Consider the following 24037-nt stretch of genomic DNA (forward strand, 5'->3'; position numbering starts at 1 on the left):
TAAGAGTATACCATTTTATGAGTCAATTTGCTTTATCCTGAGGTTCATTATACAGAATATTATTACTATATTATGAAATCAGGTTCTTGGCCCTACCTACCATATAAGAGGGAGTGTGTTATACAAAGGTGCCTTGTAAAGAGTGAGTGGTATTGTAGGATAATGATAGGGGTACATTGGAGCTTAAAGTATGGAAATACCAAATTTTTGCTGACAGTTTTGAATAATATAGATTCACTGTTTTAATATTTTTTTGTATGGCTGTCCCACTCATTCTTGGATACACATTCTCAGAGTGTACCAGAAATTTGATAGTATATATGTCAACATTGAACAAATAAATTTTCAGTAGTAAACTGTTAGTTAAAGGGTTCTTGACTAAGTCAGTGCAGGAATAAGAAACATAATAACATGATGATCAGTAATAATGTTAAGTCTGGCCTCTTTATTACCCATCAACACACCCTAAACTCTACCCTACTTTTAAATTTTTTTTATTAAGCAACAACAACAACAATAATAATAATAATAATAATAATAATAATAATAATAATAATAATAATAATGTCTCTTACATATTGAAAATAATTTTATATCTTGTAAATTATATAGATATTACATTCTTAGTACTTATTGTTTTGTCTATACATTTTCATATCTTTTTTATTAATTAGTTGTTTATCAGTTGCACAAATAGTTATGGGTAACAAAGTTTAATTATTATTCATTTAGATAACTGAAACTGGCAAATTTGTAATAAGGGTATATTTTTTGTAGCCTCAAAATTATAGGACAAAAAATATTGTGATTTTTACAGATTGATGGTATATGGAAACTAAAAGTGTTAAATTTTGGAATTCTGCATGATTTTAAAACGTAATATTCATATTGAGATAGGAGACCATTTATGGCCAATTGTTAGCCCCTCAAGACCCAAAGAATTAGAGCCAATTGTTAGCCCCTCAAGACCCAAGGAATTAGGGCCAATTGTTAGCCCCTCAAGACCCAAGGAATTAGGGCCAATTGTTAGCCCCTCAAGACCAAGGAAAAAACTCTTTGATCAAACTTTTTTAGTGATTTCACATCTGGATAGCAACTCATTCAGGACCCATTCTTTTGGTCCCTGAAGAACCATTGATCTGCATTAGTGATTACAAATTATTTGGTAGCCTTACCTATTTATAAACACAACAAATCCTTTAGCACCAAAGGTGACAGGTAGAACCTATCTTATTTACATTACTCTGGAAACTGGCAGGAAAAATGTCATACACAAATCTCCAGCTGTGATATTTTTTACTCTTATACATTTGAACTACCTGCGCTTGATGTTTTATGTAACCTTCAGATTCAATAGACATAATGCTAGAGCAGAAATAACCATGCCCTACTCATTGGCATGGTTTATCTTATACAGTCAAATTATTTAGGTTGAAACTTATCCAGTTTGAATTAGTGCAAAGTTTTTAGTGGATACTAAAAATATGATGACTAATAGCTGAAAAAAAATTCAGTTATGATCATTTTAATTTGTATGTGATATAATGGCAGTCAGATAGATGAGGAAATTAAGGCCTCCACTTTTCAAATAATTATACCTGACTGCTGCAGATTTCATTAACAAAGGAAAAATATTGGCCTTTAATAATAATAATAATATAAATAATAATAATAATAATCGTAATCTTGATTTATCATTTGGCATTTTCTTTTCATATTTTTTTGTACAGAAATGATGTGTGCTTTTCAAAATCTATGAAGCATTTAATTATTAGTAGAAAGAAGTACAATCTTCATCATATAGATTGATTTGTATAAAATATGGTTTTAATTATTATAAAAAATTGGAAGCCATTGTCCCTCACTTGTCAGAGGTTTCTAGTAACTTTGACATAATGATTCAATGATTTTATTATAACTCTTTGTGACTAGGCCAATAATTTTCACATATGCAAGGACTATAGTACCTCAGTTCTTCTTGAAAAAGATGAAAAACAACAATACATGTTGCTTCAAACTCAAAACCTGTTTAGAATGCAAACATCTGAAGACCAATGCCAGTAATTGTTTAGGTTAAGCTTTATTGGGAGAGTAAACATTTAGCGCAGAAGCATTGTGTATGAAAGCTTATTTAGACTGTGTTGGCACAAAACAATGAGATTTAGTACATGTAGCCTAGATACCAGTCAACAGACTGGTTTCTACTAGTTCTACACAATGTAGATAAAATCAGATGTTTGCATCATGTTACATGAGACTGTTATTTAGTTATCAACTGCTGCAAGATTAACATATAACATTACAGGTTTAAAAATATGTAGGTGCATATCACTGCAGTGAGACCAATACATGAGGGTGCTTTATTGTTGGTGAACTTGTGCTTCTTAGATTTTAAGCAGATAAATCAGAGAAAATCATTTATTTTTTATGTCATGTTCCTTCCATCGTTCTTAATTGTTGTATTGTCAATGTTTTCTAAATTTGTTTGAATTGTTGTATTGCTATTAAGGGTAAGTGAAAAGCAGATAAAGCAGCTGAAGCTACCCTGCATTTTCCCCTTTATGAACATGAAATTCCATATTCTGAACTTAAATATTATATAAATCACGATGTGCATCTTACTTAGCAAAATATGGCAGATGAAAATTCCTCAAGCAAGCTTCAGAACATCCAACTTGTCTTTGGATTTTGGCATTCCGTATGTAGATCAGATTACAAATATCAGGTGGTAATGTCCTGATTGTGTTATATACCTGGCTTATGCACACCTCCATAAGGGTGAACTTCTAGTAGAGAGTGCATCCTGTCAGGGTCAGCTGACTGTGCAACACATTTTTTTTATGTGAACTCAGTGAAGAATCTATATGATCATGTATCATCAGAGAAAATGTGGACTATATATCAAATTGTGAACATGTTTTTTTATATTTTATATTTTTGTGTTTACACTTTTTTGGCATACATTTTACAGAATTTAAAAAAAATTAATTTATCTTTTATACTGAAGTGCATTGTGTTTAAGTGTAGTTTGAAATTCTTCATTTGTGCATTTTAGAACATTAATTTTAATTGGTACCATGAAGCAGTTTTCATACTGAGGTGCCATTAGACACAAATGCATATATCCATATTGATTGCATACAATTTTGCCAGTTATCTGGTAACAATGAGATTTCACATAAGCACCTATTTGAAATTAACTGAGTTAGATAATTTCTAAGGTTCACAAAAAAATTGAAATCATTAGACTAATTTCATAAATTTCATTTGGACTAAGGAAATATAAAATAATCAACTTTTCCACATTATGAAAATTCTATTTATTTTGTATCGGCAGAATGCTGGTAACTAGTGAAAAGATTCAATTAACTTGGTCATTACATGATTTTATTTAGATTTGTTATGTCATGAGGGTGTTGTTTTATGTGTTACATGCAGGAAAAGAAATTATATTAGCATTAAAAAAAAACTTTGCAGTCATCTGATAAATGGTTTTCAGTAATACTGATGGTAGTAACAAGGAACAATATATCATTTTTACATGTAAAACAGAGCTTGTTCCCTTTTATATCATCCCTGTAATTGTGAAAGAAACTTTTTAAGGACTATTTCTTTATGGTTGAGTATGTATACCCTTCTTGTTTTCTAAACATTTTTTATACTAAATTGAATAATGAAAACCTTGAAAACATTAGAGCAGTTGTTTGAGCAGGTGCAAGAATTTCAGTTCAATTTAGAAGTATGATTTTTAGCATATTTTGGCAGAACTTCCAGTATACATTTGCATGAAGATGTATGTATATATCTTTTTTTAGAGGGCATCAGGGGAGATTAGTTGTAATCAAGTTACCCATTTCAAATAAAGACATTATTATTATCATTATTATAATTATTATTAATTTGCCATTTTTGCTAGTTATTGTGGGTACTTTTTTGGCAATTCATTGTAGGTAAAACTAACAGTGTTTTCATTTTACTTTTTGAACCCAATTTATCAATAAACCTTGTGTAAATTATAACTGAATACCAAACATACCCATAATACCTCACATAAAATTACCCACAATGCCTTACAGAGATGGTATCAGTTTGTACTGTAATTTGCATCATGTAGCTCACCATCTGCTGAAAGTCATTCTTCTAAAGTTTAAATTAAGTTACCTTCACAAAATAAATCAACTGTAATATTTTCAAGGTTTTTAGTTACTGTTTTAATTTGGTGAAGTGGTTTCTCAGAAAATAGGTTAGATATACCTACTTACAGAATGGAAATAGATTTGTTTTTATCAGATTCTTAAAAATCCACAATATATGCTAGTGTACTAGCCTACACTCAACTTCAAAACAGTGTAGGTCCAGATCTGCCATCATGCAATACATTGACAGATCAAGGTCAACACTGCAAATAACAGTGATCTGATATGTCAGCATATTATGTCATGGCTGACCTGTATCTTTGGGAAGACATGCTTGCTCATGGACAAAGCGCGTGCTTAAAGTGCAATATCCTTCAGAGTATTATTGCTGCGCAATTAAAAGCCAAATTAGGTCACACCATTTGTGTGCAGTATTTGCAGGTTGATATTACTTGCAGTAAAACCTGCTGTGGACATAGCATCTCCATTATTCAATCATCAGTTTGAAAAACTATTTCCAGGGCCCTTAAGAGACTGACTATTTCATTTGGGAGGTGGGGGTGAGGACCTGGGATTTAGCTTGAAGTAGGAACACAAAATTTCAACAAATATAATTGATATAATTATGCTTTTTTTGTAAATCAGAGCAAGAATATTTCTTCATTCTATTTATGGAGCTGAATTTTGTTTTCTTTACAAAATTCCCAGGCTGCCTTAAAAAATTAAATGGCCTGTTCCTAATGTTTGAGCTGAAAGGCACCTGTATTAAGCAATAACCTATGAATCCACTCTTGCCCCACACCAACAAGTGGTTGCTTAAAATAGGGATATATATATATATATATGTATGTCTGAAATAATGGGCCACGGGTATGATAGATTTAATGTCTACAAGATCATGACTCAAAGTTTCAAGTTAATACTGAGCACAGATGTCAGGCTTGCAAAAATCAATATATATGCTGATCTGGCTGTGAAATTTCTTTTTCTCCAAACTTTACAGTTTTAGAACTTTAGTTTTTATGTAGCCCTTATTGTGCTGACATGCCATTAAATGTCAATATATTCTCTACAAAGTTCTGTCCCATTTTTAGTATTAATAACAGCTGCCTCGCTAGGCGCTCAGCATTAAGAGGTTAGTGTTAGGACTGGTTGGCCTGGTGACAGGATAATGTGACTGGGTGAGACGTCATGCTACATGTCTGCGGCATGATGCCCCAGTGCTAGACATCACTATAAGCTGCCACACTGCAGACATCGTAGCCATATGACCGAATTTTTTTAAAGCTATGTTAAAAATCCTAATCACACACACACTGCCCCAGTTTTACACCAAATCTTGTGTAATACTTGGAGTTTCGTAATTGCTCCAGTGATCTTTATAAAGAAACAGGCAATCATTCAAAAGATCATTTTTCCTTTGTGTGTTTATAAAATATAAATCATGTTGGATGTATTGAAATTATTGAATAAAATTGTTAGTAGATATAGAAGATTATTGAGCATTTAAGGTAGTTAAATTAAATATATTTAGTTCTACATGACTGATTATTTTAAAGCTTAATTATTCAGCATTGTGATCAAAGAAATTTATAATTATCATTTTTGTCTTAGTTCAGTTAAATTAATCAGGCTTTGTCAAACAGGTTGGAATTATGTGTTTATCTCAGGGCATATACCGTATTGAACATAATACTTGCCTGACTTACATAAAATTAGCCACATGTGAGGTCACGTATCTTAATGATGTTCCTCAAGGATTCGATTTTGGTTTGGTTTGTTGCTTTATGACAGATCAATCAACACAAGAAGGTTATTTAGTTCCAAGGCAGTTGGATTAAAGTGCCTGGCTCAAGGACACACCACAGGAGCTGACCTGGTAGGATTCAAACCTGCACCCTTTTCGTTGTGAGTCCAGCACACTAGCCATCATGGCTACCACAGCTCAAGGAAGGAAGCAGTTGTTAATTGTCCAGCAATTTCATTATCATTTGTGAGGGGGAAATGAAATTGTTTTGAGAAACAAAATTCCAGTATTCAAATAGTTTGAGAAAAACAATCTTGTACTGATTTTTCAAATATAAACAATTGAGCTAATAATATCTATTTTATCAGTTTAAAAAAAAGAATTATCTTAGGTACAAAAAAAGTATATCATGATGTAAAAGAAAATTCCATGCCCTCATGAAAATTAAACGATTTATCCCTAAAATCCACCTAGATCATAAAGATTTTTACTCAAAACATAGCACACTGCTTCCTGGTGAATCACTACCATTTACATCTGTGAGTTAAATCAGTCCTGAGTGGTCTAAGACACTATCTTTACAGATCACTAAAACATCTTACCTCTGTGTGAGCTCAAGTTTTGACTCAGCCAGAATGGATGTCTGAGAAAGCTTATCAGCAGGTTCCGTGGAGTGGTAATTCTTCCAGAGGGCATCACAGGTTATTCCTTCACCAAAATATACCGGGGGTACATCCTGCCATATATAACCTATCACATTCTGTAAAATGGCATCTAACTCCACAAAAATGAACCTAAAACAGTCTGTAAAATCGATCTTACATATGTTTAGCTTACCTGACCAAAAGTCAAGTGAGCATATGGCACTAATGCAAAAAAGCATCATGGCAACTTTAAAAAAAAAGATGCCTTTTAAATTTATACAAATGATGCTGATTAACCATCAAAGATGGCTGTTGTTACCAAAGAAGAAAATAAAAATTGCACAACAATTTCAACAAATCTGACAGATGGCCTTTTGGTAAGAAAGGTTTTGGCTAAAGTTTTTATTTGCACATATTTTCTAAACCCTTTGATGGCTTCTCATCATAGTTGGTATACATTGTTATGAAGCTATCACAATTCATTCTGGAAACCATCACTAGCAACTTTGACTTTAGATCAAAGCCACAGTCAAACAAAATGTCTGTCCAGTTTTGTTTTGTTTTATTTCTTCATTTGCTTATATTTCCTAACCCCATGATGATTTTTTGTTCATACTAGGGATGAATCATTACAAAGCAAATGCAATTCATTCCTTAACATCCTCTTTTGCATCTTTGACTTTGAACTTTTGACCCTTTGACCCTTGACCAAGCTCAGAGTACATGTAATAGACAATTTGTATCAAGGTTTTGGTTACAGTTTTTAATTTACATACATGTATTAAATATTGGGTCCTGGAATCCTGGAAAAGTTTTGAAATTTAAAAAATAAATTTCAAGGGCTTTGTAAAGTTGTGTAATTTCTCTAGTTTTGAAAATTTCATGGAATTTCTGACATGGAGTTTACAAAATTGATAACTCTGATTTCACTGACTAAAAAAGCTTTTTCTTGATCACTTCACAGTTATGGTTATAACAGTTTCATTTCAAGATGTTGTGGTCCTTGAGTTTTGTAAGGTGACCCTGGAAAAATTTTGGAAAAGTCACAGATTTTGTTTTTGTTAAGTCTGCAGGAACCCAGTAAATCTTGTAATGGATCCTGTTCATGCCTTTGGTGTTTTCTGACTGTTCATTCTGCAGCACACTTATTTGACCTTTGACATTGAGATCAAGGTTACACTTTTTGATCATGGACTTGACATGCGGCCTCTGATGTTCATGTGCTGATCCTTATAGCTGTATCTGCCTAAAATGTAAAAAAGATTTTGATGACTTATAAACCACTCAGCAAAATTTGACCAAGTTTGAGAACTACAATCATAGCTTAAAGGCCTATCAGATGTTTGCTAATCTGCCATCTAATTTGACCACTATAAATAAAAATAGGAAAACCATTATATGATTATTATTTAAAATGTGCTCACTGAAATCTAACCTAAGTGTGCACAGAATATTCTGGCATAAAGACCTTTTAAAATTATACAAACATGCGGATCTGGCACACAACAATGATAAGAATATAAAAATAGAGAAACCTTGAAACAGATGGTTTAATAACAACATAATTCAGAAAGATGTTCTACAGGAAACATCATCTTAACCCAAATTTATTGACCTTTTTTTTTTTTGCATTTGGGTATTATATCAGCCAAGTAAATGCTCTCAGATCCACTTGAATACAGTCATATTAGGAGAGAGAATTAACCCCCATAGTGGAGAATTCACAACGAAGATGAAGGAAGCTAAATTATTTGATTGGGATATTATTTATTATGTCATCAGTGTGTAATTATTATGTTGAGCTTTAAGGACATGAAATTTACACTGATCCTAATTTTTAAGCAATATCATGGTGCAGATATTGTGTTAAATAGGGTAATGATGACTATCTGCTTTTATTGGTTTTTGAATGGCCTAGGAGATTAAACAATGTAGAGAAGTTCTTTGGTATCAAGTTTGTCTCAGTTTAGTTAAATCTAATCAGGGCTTTGTCAAATTAATTGTGTTTCACCTTTGGCCATGATTTAATTTAATACTCCAATTGATTTGTTTTGACCTTTTCCTTGTTTACTGCTGATCTGGACAATGATTATATGATAGCTAATTGCATCATTTGACCAGATTTATTCGTCTCATGCAGAAGACAATAGGCAAAAATCTGAAACCCACATTATGGCTCTCCTGCTGTGAAGTTTTTCAAATAAGATAAGAATATTTGAAAACTTATTTAATTGAGAATCAGATACCACAGATTGGTATTTACCATGGTTAGTTATGACTTGAGCTGAAACCAATATTAAATTTTCCTATTTGAATACACTGTATTTATCAAATAGGATTAAGATATTCATAGTTGTTAATACAGATATTAAATGCATGGGCTTTTCTTTGTCTACTTTGGTATTTGTTGACACCCACTACTCCCAGGGAAACCTCATTGAAAACACTGTTGTTGTTGTTGTGGGATTAACACAATTTTTCATCACATGGTAGGCTATACATGGTGGCTATACATTTAGGCATGTTATTCATAATTCATAAGCAAATGTACAGATTACAGTCTTCCATCTTTATAATGATGTCCATAATGTATATTGCCTTATACTGAGACCATCTTGTAATGAAGTACATGTATATTAGGAAGCAACCATTTAATTTTCTGGTGGGGGCCTTGGGAGCCTTTCTAACCAGATTATTTTAACTAATATAACAGAGATAAAACTGAACAAGAACATTTATGTTTCTGAATTATGGGAACCCTACCAAATAAATGATTGATCTCTTGTACAGTACTTCTTCCTTTTAATGCTGTCTTTATGAGTTGTAATTTAAAGAAATGTGCCTGATTGCTGTGATATTGTTTAGTATAATGAGATTAGGAATATGTACTGATGTGATGCAATTTATTGATGCATGTATGAGAAGTAATTGATACCATGCTTTTAATATGATGTTGTTTTACCATACAAGAACGTATGAGTACTTCAATGTGAATGAATGCATGGCTGAAGAAATTTAACAGCTGTTATCTGATGATAGGCTGGGTGTAGTGTGAGATGAGAGGGCTAAGGAAAATATTGTATCGTCCTTGTGTTTTGACAGGAAGCTTTTTGGGGGACAACTTCCGGTTCAGTTAAGTCTCGAGTCTCTAAGAGTTCCAGAGTTAATTTACATAGTTTCAGTGTATCATTGCCATTTTCACTAGAAAATATTAATTTCAGTTACTTTAAAAATGAAATAAACCTTCAAACAAAATAGATCACAAACGTGATTAATTTACAGTTATTATATGCTCATTTTCTTCTCTTTTAACATTACATTGTCAGAATCAGGCAGCATTTTTCGATGCTGAACACCTTTATATTCCATGACATGTGTCTAAAAATAGTATCATTTATCAGGAACTACTTTGTAAACAAACCACGTGCACACTTGTCATAGATGCTTTTGGTTGATTAGATTTTTTTGTGATTGAACTAAAGAAGCTGTTTTGTCTGTTTGAAAGTAGAGATGATACAGTGAATGATGTGGAAAAGTTTACTGAGTCACAAATGAAACGTTCAAACAAACAAATGAATCAACATGATATTCACACTGTACACAACAAACATGAGAGACACAGTATTAAAAGAACCATTCTGATCATTGAAACAGTTATTTAGGAGAAATGTTCATAACTTATCAAAAATGGAGTGGTTCAGACTATGACAAGTGCTCTCTGGGGTACATACAAATATCATAGAAAAGCATATTGAGGCCAATGACTATTGAATATCTGTCAGAGACATACAATTTTGTAAGTCAGAGTACTAAATTCAAGAACAAAAGATACGACTAAAGGTTTTGTTGAAAAGTAAGGGTCTCAGAGTCAATAAGCAGGATGACAAAGAACTTTTATTTCCACTAGCTGAATGGACTGTCACCAGCTACTTTTAAATTTTCCATGTTAACTTTTTTGATACAAAGTTTTGGATTTAGGCTAATGATATAAGTCATACTACAGCAGAGGTCATTACATAGCTGGGTGTCTCTACAAAGAGCATGCAAATAACAAGGCATAAACATGTCTTCTTTAGCTGGTAATAAAAATGGAAAAAAGTATACTTACATTTTTGCATCTTGAATTTCTTCATTATGTACTTCTTGATTAGTTCTGCATATGCAAAGTGTATCATGGGTTCTAAAACTTGATCACACACTGCAAAATTATTTTGTAATTTTGACTATATTTCCAACTGCAATCTAAGTCTCCTTACTGCTCTCAAAATGAAATGAACAGGATATACCATAGCGTCTTTTTGATAATTTCAATTGAAAGAGTTCATATTTTTCCCACATTATGATTCTAAACATTCAATGAGAGAACAGAAACACATGCAACTGATTCAAGATGGGTACCTCCCTGTTCAAATCACATACACTTCATGCAGAATTGACACAGCTAATAAATCCAGTACATCACAAGCAGAAAAGCAGAATTGAGTAGAATCTACAAAAAAAATCCATCCATTCCCGACCAACTGGAAAAGTTGTTGCAATATGCATTCATTCACAATATGAATCTAAATTTCAATTTTAAATAGACCAAAATGACAATTCTTTTTTAAACTAATGTCAAGCATGCAACGAAATTCAAAGGTCACTGTGTATTGAGGAATCTACAGTTGTGTATTCATTTTGGAATAAAACACAAATTCGATTACTTTCTTTATTGTAGTGCACATTTTATAATTAAGCCTTGGGTTGAAAAACAAAATGAGTATATAATCAAAAGGTTACTGCATTTGTATGGGAAAATATGAATGATTTATTCAGAGTACAGCACTCTCAAGATTGTATAGTATTACTCTGAAAACCTCGTTTATATTTTCCCATACAAATGCATAAACCTATAATTATTGATATAAAGCTACATTTTGCTATTATTGGTAATTTATGATGCAAATCAGATAAAGTCCACTGCGTACATTTTCTTTGTCAATTTTTTTAAATACCATTTAGTACCATACACCTGTTGTGCATACGTTTTGTGTATTTCCAAACACAATTATCATTTAACTAGTATTTAATATATATCAAATTTTAATCTGTTTTATCCCTTTTTATGTATGGTGGGGGGATAGCTATCCCTATGCCCATTTGTCTGACAAATATTTTTCATCTGAAGCATAACTCTCAAACTCACAGGGTTCATATGGTCTTTGAAGGTCTTTGACAGTTTGGGAAAAATGAGGTAGCATTTTCAAGGCCTTGAAAGTTTGGAAAAATCAAGCAGATTATGATGAGGTCTTTAAAAGTCTTTGAAAATTGAAATAAACCCAAACATTTTAATTTCTTTCCATAATCACAACTAAAATTGTCCAAGGTTGTTAGATTCAGATGTAGTCAAGTTTTCCTGGTTTCTTTCTTTTGATGATCCATTCAGTTTCATTGCCACCCCAATAACAAACGAGCATTTGTTTGGCCATCCAAAGTTGGCCTTCACAGCGACTTCAATAACACATGCACTCTTCATCAAAGCAAGCTGGCTACAATCTTCAATAAAAACAATGCACCCTTCATCAGAGGAAGTCAGCACCATAACTATTGTCAGCACATTTTTTGTTTTCTAATTTCATAGTGTTTGTTTTTCATAATCATATCATTATATATGTTTTTAGGTGTTATCTGATGTTGTAAAGCACTTAGAGCTTCTAAAGATTAGGCACTATACAAAGTCCTCATTATTATTATTATTATTATCACAAATAAAGTTGCCTAAGGTCATTAGATTCAGATGTACTTGGTTTTCCTGGCTTCTTTCTTTTGATGTATCATTGAATTTGATTGGACAAGTCCATCAGCTTTGGTCAATCAAAGTGTTCATTACACTAATTAATAATTATTTTTGAACAAGACTGTTCAGCCAATTGAATTTTGGTTACATTGAACAAGTGCTCACTCTCTGTAGAAAGTTCACAAAGGAAACACATGCTCGAGGATTCAAAATTTGTTCAGTCAATTTACATCATCAATTTTGTTTCACCTTGTGTTTAAAAATGCCAGGTCTTTGCTCTTTCAATGATATCTGACTTGAATACAAAACGTTAGCAAAAATAGGTCTTGGAAATCTAAGTTTGTGGTCTTTGAAAGTTTAACAAAAGTCTTTGAATTTATCATTCAGAATTCTGTATGAACCCTGACTCAATAACAGATCAAAGCCTTTCAGCTGTCAGGCAAGTTGCATAGAGATGACTTTTGATAAATAGAATTTTCAACCTGCAATATTGTTTATGTTACCCTGGATATAAGTGTAGCTAAGTAGTATAAAACTGGGAAAGCTTGGCTATAAATAGTATACAAACTAACAATATGTTGTCATAGGTATTATCATAAGTAGTATAAAAGATGAGATTGCTGGACCATAGAGAACTGTATACACAAGTCTTGTACATAGTCAAGGGACCAGGGTGGGGTGGGGTATAAAGATATGCCATATCAAAATGACTTTTTTTGTCATTTATCTCAAATGACTTAATACCTTTTGTAAAGTTTCAATAGCTGGTGTCTTTGTCAATGGGTCCATAGTAAAGTGCTGTCAAACATTGATATGACAGCAATCTTTTTAGAACGTAATGTAAATGCAATGTCATTAACATTTATATACACATACATATAGTTGGAGCTTTTTTATGTACTACTAAACAGTTTCATAATTTGGACATGGGATAAATTTTTGATTGAAGAGACAGCTATACTTTTGCTCCATGCTTCTCCCTTGTTATTTACAATGGTATCAAGCAGCATACCAGTATGTACAAAATGATAATTCTATTTCATAAGCACATTTGTGCCACTGACACTGATTTGAGATTAAATTTTGGCTTAAAATATGCATGGATGGATTCCAATGTCCTTCTTGCTCTGCTTTTATGTGTTTTCTCCCATTTTCATAATGAGTGATTTTGTGGGAGATTCATCTGTGATCCACTTTCCTCTTCATTAAAATAATATATGGGATGCAATTGTCACAACCTTGCATATAAAATATCTATGATTTTATTTAATACATTTATGTGTTCTTTATGGGGTTGAAATTCTTGAGTTTTAGGGATTTGTATGTCTTGTGGGATGGGACTTGTGTGAATCAAAAAGGAGATAATCACAGAAAGAACAGGTTTATGATTCCATTCATTGGTATTGATTTGATTACTCCATTCTCAGATGAGTCTGAAAATGTATACATGGTAATTGCTATCAGGCTGGATCATGATAAGAAATGGATTCAAATGTGAGAGGGTACATCCTCAACTGCAATTGTAGCCCAAATGTGCTTTGTGCTACCTTAACTGTGCCAAGTGAAAGTTGTATATTTTGTTGGTGAATGCATTTTCTTTAATGCAGATTTTATTCAAATATTTTTGCATATTTTTCTGAAGATATACACCATTAATCATATATAGTGTTCAGCCCTTAATTCCGTTGCCAAGTAAAAAGTTGAAAATTATGTACTATGTTTATGCTGCCTTATAAAACATTAAAAGGAGATAAGTGTCCATCATTGCTGTTTGAATTAATTTTCTTCTGTTTCTGTTAATGTTACATCCTTTAATATGTCATGATTTGGGCCAATTTGGATGACATCAAATTTTGCAGGTATTTCTCACAATTTGTTTTTGAAATACATGATTTGTCCTTTTGATTATTAAATGATATTTTCTCTATCAGGTATCTTCATCTGGAATTGTGTTGGACAAAAATTCAGTTGAGGATCAGAATGAAAGGCCACCAGAAATTACTTCAGAGGAAACACTCCGAGATCGCTATCCAGGAGTTACCATCATAACAGGTAAGCTATACGTGTACCCTTGTTGCAATGAACCTCTTGTTTTTTAAAAAAAATCCTTGATAGAGAAAAATATCTTGAGAACCCAAACAGATATATGTCTATCATTACTTGTACCACTGCCATTATTTGGCATTCCCAACAGATATATGTCTATCATTACTTGTACCACTGACATTATTTGGCATTCCCAACAGATATATGTCTATCATTACTTGTACCACTGTCATTATTTGGCATAGCCAACAGATATATGTCTATCATTACTTGTACCACTGTCATTATTTGGCATTCCCAACAGATATATGTCTATCATTACTTGTACCACTGCCATTATTTGGCATTCCCAACAGATATATGTCTATCATTACTTGTACCACTGCCATTATTTGGCATTCCCAACAGATATATGTCTATCATTACTTGTACCACTGCCATTATTTGGCATGATATGTCTATCACTACTTGTACCACTGCCATTTTTTGGCATACCTGGCAGATATATGTCTGTCATTACTTGTACCACTGCCATTATTGGGCATACCCAACAGATCAGGATTAGAAGCCAGCATGGCCTGGAGATCATAAAAGTTTGAGTTTGACTGTCCAATCTCAGCCAATCAGAAACAGCTCTTCATATACAATGTTGCTTGTCATTGTTGCAAAGTCTCACACTCAAACTCAATAGTTTTATAATTTCCAGGCCACTGCCCAAAGTGCTAGCAGATCACCGTCTGTTCTGTTTGCAGTATGATGTATGTACAAGGTGTAAATATATTTACAGCCAAACCTTTATACAACATCAGTCTAGGGTACCTTCTAAAATTGGTATGTATGACTTGCAAATACATGATTCATTGTCAGAAAATGAAATGTACCTTAGTATATAAATTAAAATTCTAGGGGCTTTCTTTTTTACTTTGACAATCTCTTCCTCAAAACAAATATCCCAAGAGATTTAACTTAACATTGTAATAAATGTGATGATAGTTTGAGAACATAAGTAAATATATGTATATATATGTTTTGTGTTTGATGGCAAGTCAGCATAATATTGAATACCAGCTATGTATTGTTGATTAAAAGTTCTAAAATGTAATGATAACAAATTAAAAAAAACAAAAAAAATGTTCGCAAGATAAAGCCTTCCAAAATTATGTAAACATTTAGTACTACATGATCGAAGCTGTTAAAATTCTGTACAAATAATTGATAATTGTAAAATATACAAAATCCATCAAATAAAGGGTAAAAATTATTTACATAAACCACATTTCCCTCAAATGTCAAAGATTTTCTCTGATGGTACATACTCATACATCAGAAATTATATCCCACAGGGTGTAGAACTTAAACAAGGCTGAGCCCATTAGAAAATATGTCTCACAGGGTGGAGAACTGAAATGAGGCTGAGCCCATCAGAAATGATGTCTCACAGGGTGGATCCATCATAAATTATGTCTCACAGGGTGTCGAACTTAAACAAGGCCGAGCCCATCAGAAATGATATTTCACAGGGTGGATCCATCAGAAATTATGTCCCACAGTGTGGAGAACTGAAATGAGGCTGAGCCCATCAGAAATGATGTCTCACAGGGTGGATCCATCAGAAATTATGTCCCACAGTGTGGAGAACTTAAATGAGGCTGAGTCAATCAGAAAATATGTCTCACAGGGTGGAGAACTTCAACGAGACTGGGACCATCAGAAAATATGTCTTCCAGGATGGAGAACTTAAATGAGACTGTGCCCATCAGAAAAAATGTCTCACAAGGTAGATCCATCAAAAATTATGTTTCACAGTGTGGAGAACTTAAATGAGGCTGAGTCCATCAGAAGTGATATCTCACAGAGAGTGGGGAACTTAAATGAGACTGAGTCCATCAGAAAATATGTCTCACATAGTGGAGAACTTCAATGAGACTGGGACCATCAGAAAACATGTCTCACACAGAGTGGGGAACTTAAATTAGACTGTGCCCATCAGAAAATGTGTATCACAGGGTGGAGAACTTAAATGAGGCTGGCTTTATTCAATCATAGCATACTATCTTCTTATGATTTACTGTATTCAAATCCTGTCCTTGAAAGTAATACTTACATTGTGTAGGCTTGCTTTTCTTTCATTTTCACTTCATGACCTACAAAATATGGCTACCAGTACTTTAATACATTTCTTGCAAAGTGCTAAAAGGTTGATGCATTGTTTTGTTTTCATATGACAAAGAAAAAACAAACAAAAACAAACCTGCATTCTAGACAAATGCCAGTGTCTTCTATTGCTGAAAGCTAGGTATATTCATATCCAAAGCTTATTCAGGGTTCTAGTGCCACAGTTGGAAGGATTAATTTGTTCCCCCCAGCAACACCAAACTATCACACATACCCATCTAAAAGTACCAATATTCATGTACTTGTGCATTATAACCTTGTGCATTATCACTCCTGACAACTGATTTGGGAAGTCTTCAATTATTACACCCTATTTCCTTAAAATTAAACAAGATTTAAATGCCTGACAACTTTTTTAAAAGGATGGGCTTATTATCTGATGAGGGCCTGACAAGTACCGTAATGAGTCAAACTGCAAACAGCGAAAACCCTGATCTGCCATAGCATAATGCATTACTTCTAGCTAATTAAGACATACCCATCAATGTCTTCTACATATAAATTAATAATTATTATTAATAATTAATAATGTTAATATTATAATTAATAATATAGATATTAATAATATGTTAAAATCAATAATATTGATATCTTTATTATAAGGTCTTTAAAATAAAACTGATTGCAAAATGTTCTTGAAAGTTTCAGGAATACTTCAGAGTTAGAGCATATGTAAATATATCTGCAACTACTGTATGTACTCCTTTATAAGACTAGTCCAACTGCAAATTGTAACGTCCCAGATCTGCCATCACATAATGCACTGGCTAATCTGGATCATGCAGTTTGTTAGGAGTAATCAGCAGAACAAACAACACAGACCTTGATCTTCAAATGCATTATGCTAAGGTAGATCAAGATCTTTGTTGTTTGCACTTATAAGTGAGTACTCATGGTAAGTATGCAGAAGTTATGGTTTTATTGATTCACTAGATTTTGTTTCATCAGACTCTTCACAGGATTGGTGGAATGTAGCTCAGTATTAGTACAAAATCTTGAAGGTTTAGTCCAATCAAATGGTTGTTTTTTTATCTGATTAATACCAATACTTCTTTTGATGAAATGTGGAATCTTAAAGGTAGCTTTGTGATTAGTGTGCAGGATTCATATGAAGAAGCACTAGATTTGATTCCCAGACCGGGCCAGGTCAACTGCTGTGATGTGTTTTTAGCAAGATCTCATGGCCCAACAAACACCCTCATGACCAAATACCTGAAAGTAAACTGAGCCCAGTCAAACCATAATGTTATTGTGCATCTCTGATACTAGTTCCATTCAGCCAGACCTCTTTTGTGGCTTTTTAAGATCTTTGTTGAGCTTACGGCAGAGCATATTCATCACAGTGGGTTATCTTCCCTTTGGTAGAATTATATTCAAAATATTAACTGAGAGAATTTTCCAGGTAAAACTTGTGTGAAATGATATTTATTATTCAGTGGAGAACATTTTATGTACATTAATGAAGTAGATGGCATTTATCAAAACTAGCATAGTCATTATCCTGTCATGATAAGGCATCGGCAACACTCACTTACACCTCTATGACAAATAGTGCAATCCCCGATCTTGACATCTGCTCCACCTGTATGTCCTCCTGTTTACTCTACCTCAAAGAAAACTTAGCAGATATGTATAAAAACTTTTCGGGGTGGGTTTAAATTTTTAGAACTGTGATTTGTTTTGCTTTGGAAAGAAAGGTTAAATATAATGGATTTCACTGTGACATTTTCTTTTTAGTGGACAAATGGATTCAAGTGACCCTCACCCAGCCCCCTCTTCATCCTCTCCTGTTAAAAAATAAACTTTAAACTTAAAATTGGTCAAATCACTAGTAGCCTGTGTTACTGTTACTTATAAACATGATATTCCCATCCATGATTCTACCTCAGAACAGTTAAGTACAGTGAAAGAAATAAGCCCATGATGATAAATTTTCTTCAGAAATATTACTTTGTGACCAAAATACATGTAAATTCGACTGTAATCCTCTAAAAATATTTGATGAACAATTAAATTTCACTCTGAGTCTAAATTTTTGTGTAGTTAGTGCCATAATAAACAGACAAACTTGCATCAATAGTTGCTCACATTTTATGATGTTCTGTCTGATTTACAACCCATGTTCAAAGTTCAATATGCAAGTGAAATATATTGAAAAGCCTCTTGGCTGCACTTCTGAGAGGGTAATTGCTTTGATATAAAGAGACAAGAATTCAATATCTGTGGGTTATTTATGTCTTCCTTTATATTGAATTAAAGTGTATTTTGATAAAATTTTGAAGGTGAGAGACTTATTTTATTATGTTTTGTAATCTCTGCACTCTAGACATTTTCCACCTCGAAAAGTATTGTTTTGTGCATTTACCACTGGGACTTAACTGTTAAAGTTTTTGTTTTGAATCGTTAATGAGGATTAAAATAGTAGTTCTAATTTATGTAAAACTGTATCTAACAGATGACCTAAAGGTTAACTTTTGTTACAAAGTTAAAGGCAAAATAAGTTTTGGCTCATTAACTTTGTTATGAATGACGTCATCCAAGATGATGTATAATCACACTGAGATATTTAAAATTCTGACACTTCAGTGAATAAAAATGTCCTGTTTGGTTGGTAAATTGCCAACATTTGCAGCAATAAAATTTGCAACAATCTGTTAAGAATTTTTGATCAGGTATTTTACTGCTAGATAGAGCAGACAAAAAGGTCAATATCAAAACCTCAGACTAAAAAATATTGTGTATTCTGTTAGAATAGGGATTAATCTAGTACCATATATACTCACTTATAAGTCAGTTCCAACTGCGAACTGCACAAACTCAGAACTACCATCACATAATGCATCAGCAGGTCTGGGTCTATGCAGTTTGGAGTAATCAGTGGAATAATATAAACTTTGATCTACTAGCACATTATACTATAGCCGATCGGAGTCTGTGTTGTTTATAGTTGGACTTTTCTTACTGTATTTGGCTATTGAGGGACATTTGTGGTGTTGATTCCATCGCAAACACTTTGTGTTACAAAGCTCTTCAGTAGTAAAGTTACTATTACCATTCTCAAATATATGCTTATCATCTCCTAATTAATTGTTAGGAAGTAGAATTTAAGTCTGTACTAAAAGCTACCGAGGTCTTTAAAAGTGGAATTAGTGTGCATGTCACCAGATTACACTGCCTCATTTGTCATCAAGGGACTTCTTTCAGTTTAATCCTGAAAATTATTGAATACTTAGATATGTAAAATTCCCTTCATTTTCAGTTAGATTTTACTCATTTTATTTCGCATTAGTCTAGTCTAACTGTAAACTGCACAGAACCAAGAAGACCTAGGTGAATTTCAGAATTGTTCAGCAAAATTTTATGAAGTTATGCCCATATTTGACTAAAAACTTTGCACTTAAGATTTTTTAAAAAGGATTTCATGAATGGATACCAAACTTTGGAGTATTTACATTAAAAAGACCTAGGTTGAGTTAAAGTTTCACAAATTTTCAGTAAAATAGTTGTGGAAATATTAACCCTATTTGACTTGGAGCTTGACTGTCCAATTTCCAGTTAGTAACTTTAACAGGATTTCATTTATGGAAACCAAATCTGAATTGAGGCTTTTGTTGATAAAATATTATAACCCAGTTTGGCCCTAAGCTTTGCCTGTCTGATTCAGTTCTGAAAGACTGCATTGGTTTGAAATCAGTATTGCAACCAGATTCTACATTAGGAAGACTTAAGTTCAGTTTGATTTTCGTTACTCTTTTGGCAAAATTGTGTGGTTGTTGTTTTTGTAGGGTTTAACGACATTTTTCAGCACAAGATATGCTATACATGGTGGCCTGTATAAATGGCGGAGGAAGAACCCAGAAAGAACCACTGACCCACGAGAAGCTACTAGCAAGCTTTCTCACATATCCACAATGGCCGAGCCAGAGACTCAAACCCACACAGACAGAGGTGGGACAGCAGTGATCCGTAACGGTAATTACAGGAAAATTGTGTGGAATTATGGCCCCTGTTTGACTTTAAACTTTGCTTTTCAGTTTCAATTTATTAAGATAAGAAAGATAAGAATAACTTTAGAAAGACCTAATGTATTAATACATAATTTGTTATTGGTTTTTATAGTAGGAAGGCCTAGGCCAGGCTTGATTTTAACCATTTTCTGGCATAATTTTATATAGTTATTGCCCCTGTTTTATTTTGAAATCTGCCCTTCAGCTGTAATGGGGCATCTGTGTTGTATAGATATATTTCAATTTCTACGGTCAGTTTGGTGGACAGTAGCAAGTCAGGGGACCATCTAGAAGCAGTGTGTGTGTGTGTGTGTCTATATATATCTATATATATATATATATATATATATATATATATATATATATATATATATATATATATATATATATATATATATATATATATATATATATATATATATATATATATATATATATATATATATATATATATTACCACTCTATGGTCTTAAACTAAGTAATAGAAAAGAGTGAAAATCAGAAAAACAACAAGTTTTGTAATATTTAACAAGTAATTTATTCCCTACAATACAAAATGATAATTTAAAAAGAACTTACAGTATTGCAAATTTAATCCCAATTAGTCCAAAAAGTTTTACCACCAGTCCTAATGAATCAATTTTTAATAAAATTCCAATGGTGTTCCAAATAAGATCCAGCACTGAAGGTGTTGATGTGCCTGTAATAATATACTACTTGCCTGAAGTGTGATAGCATGCTAACAGTCTTTCAATTTATCACAGTAATATCAATCAAGATGTCTTTGTCTAAATTCACAATAATTCCAAATTAATGTTTCTGTACAAGAATATCATTGAGCATTTTGTAATTCCAGAGAATAATGATTTGGATATGTAATTCCACCCAAATAAAGAAACTTAACACAACAATACAAATTATTCTGCTTCTGATGTTATAGCAAGAATCCGTAATTTCTCAAGTAAACAAGATTATAAACCCCTCTGCTAGACGTAGGTTGCAATCACCATTTTCTGGAAATACTCTGTCACTTAATGGAATTTTCCATTCTAGAACATTCTGGGGAAAAAATATGGTACTAAAATTATACTAAAGAATATGGTAAACATCAGGGAGAACATGTTTATCCATGGAGATTACCAATATCCTAGACCCAGACCCAAATAAACATGTTTGCTTCTTTTGATAATGATAACAATATTTAAGCTGCACTCATTGTGAAATATTAACTATATATTATTTGTTTACAAAAATAAAAGCTCCTGATTAGGTACACAATGAACTTAATTTTGGAAAAGGTCAGGTCCAAAATCTAAACAAAACATAGTCATAGAGAGAAAAAACCTAACAAACAATACAAATTTAAATATACATAGCAATATATATTAATTTTTGAATAAATTATACCTTATTCACCTGACATTAATAAATGGATGGTGATGATATGCATACTGGTCTCTGCCTCTGTAGTAAGTCTGGCTGCAGTTAGGATTCCATCTTATCTTAGGTACAATCCTTATTGCTGTTGTAGACTTATCCCCATTCAATTTACTGTAATTATCCATTGTAAAGTCCATCTCCCACTTTTATAAAATTATTCACAAAGTTTTAAAAAATGTAAGATTTTGTCTAAGATTAACCTATACATATGATTGGAAGGACAGGCAAAGTCAAGACAGGTTGAGATTTCTAATAATTTAATCAGGAGTTTTTACCTCAAAAGAGGGAGGAATTTCATCAACCCAGTTTTTGGCATGCAAATGGACAAAAATTACAACTATTGAACAAATTTACATTTTTTAAAATATTAAAGTATGCACATCATCTCATGAAATCATTCCTTTCAGTACAGTATGAGTAACTTGTTACAATTCGTACTCTTCCTATATGGTCCATAAGTATTTTTAACATTTCTTAGGTTATTGCTGGATTTTATTGGTGTTAGTCCTCACCATTGCTGATCTTAACACTTGGAATTGATGTACTGTTACTGGATCCAGGTTACCTTTAGAATCAGTCAGAAGTTCTCAGAATAGAAAATGTCCCTTCAGTGTTTGCATTGAAATGTGGCATTATGTCAGTCCACCAAAAGGTTTAAATTGTTTCCTGCTGGTGGGTAGATTCATACTGCTGTCACCTGCCAGAACTCTTCAAGATTGGTTTATGTCTGGATCTGATGTTGTTCTAATGTCAGTACGATTCTACACATGAAGCACAAATGCATACATTATACCATCACATCATTTGTGACTTTAAGCCTAATTTGAGGACACCTTAGTTCCCATCATTATCATCATTGTCACCATTCTATAATAATGACAAATCCGAAAATGACTATCACTTACTAGATTTACTGTATAGACATCACAAAGACCCCATTCATCACAGGCATTATGGATTACAATGGTAGTTCAGTCTGGCTTACATTTGTGTTTACAAAGGATTAAATAAACGCCTGTGGTGTTTATATTTCTTTTAACACATATTTTGCCTAAAAATCAGGGTTGCTGGTCACGATCTGCAGATGATCACTCACTACTGTGAGCTCACATAATAAATTATTATTATTATTATTATTATTATTATTATTATTATTATTATTATTATTATTATTATTGTTGTTGTTGTTGTTGTTGTTGTTGTTGTTGTTGTTGTTGTTGTTATATTATTGTTATCATTATATTATTATTATTATTATTATTATTATTATTATTATTATTATTATTATTATTATTATTGTCATCATTATTATGAAAGTATGTCATCAATTACTTTTAATCTTTACAGTCACAGGATTATCAGATATTTCACCAAAAACAGGAGAGTTGATCAATCGAAATTGTATATGCTGTGCTGACTGCTGTGGAGGACGATTATTTCTGGGTTGGCTAAAATTTCAAAGCTATGTGAACTGGTTCATTTCCGATCCTCTCTTTGACCTCTTTGTAACCATCTGCATTGTGCTAAACACAGTATTTATGGCACTGGAGCATCATGGAATGTCAGATGAGCTCACAGAGACTCTGGATATCTCAAACTATGTGAGTATCAGTAATGAATTCTGGAGCAGTTATAAAAATATCATCTTAAGCAAAAGTTAAACATTACTTTTTTATTTACATTCAGACATGTTGGAAAATATTATATGGTACTGTCAAAACCAAAACGAGCTTCAGTAAATACATATTCAAGAAATATTCCATTACTTTGCTTCATCTCCATTATCTATTGTTAAATTACCAAATAGTGCTTTCTTTGCAATGTGATGCACCTCAAAAAGTAAAACAAGAAAAATTATTTGACTGAAGGATAAACCAGTCTCTTAATAATGAATATACCATATACTCCCTAATTAATGCCCCCACTCTAATTAATACCCCTTCCCTTTTTTCTGCAGCAGTCTCAGCTAATCATATTGTGACAGTGTATATATCAATATATAAATTACTAAAGTCACAGGCACACATGTAGAGTTAAAAATGACACAAGAACTGGGCTGCAAGTTC

The 24037-nt window shown here is 32.6% G+C and overlaps 1 protein-coding gene across 1 annotated transcript in view; it reads left to right on the forward strand.

The window, feature by feature from the left end:
- Window positions 1–24037, forward strand: part of LOC149801793 (sodium channel protein 1 brain-like) — a 181705-nt gene that overhangs the window by 88576 nt on the left and 69092 nt on the right. The window contains exons 11-12 of the mRNA XM_089956848.1: window positions 14235–14355; window positions 23319–23572. Coding sequence (XP_089812974.1) covers window positions 14235–14355; window positions 23319–23572 — 375 coding nt within the window. The remainder of the gene's footprint in view (window positions 1–14234; window positions 14356–23318; window positions 23573–24037) is intronic.

The sequence above is a fragment of the Sinohyriopsis cumingii genome, chromosome 4, assembly GCF_028554795.1.
Source record: "Sinohyriopsis cumingii isolate HCF-2022 chromosome 4, ASM2855479v2, whole genome shotgun sequence".
Taxonomy (NCBI): Eukaryota; Metazoa; Mollusca; class Bivalvia; order Unionida; family Unionidae; genus Sinohyriopsis; species Sinohyriopsis cumingii.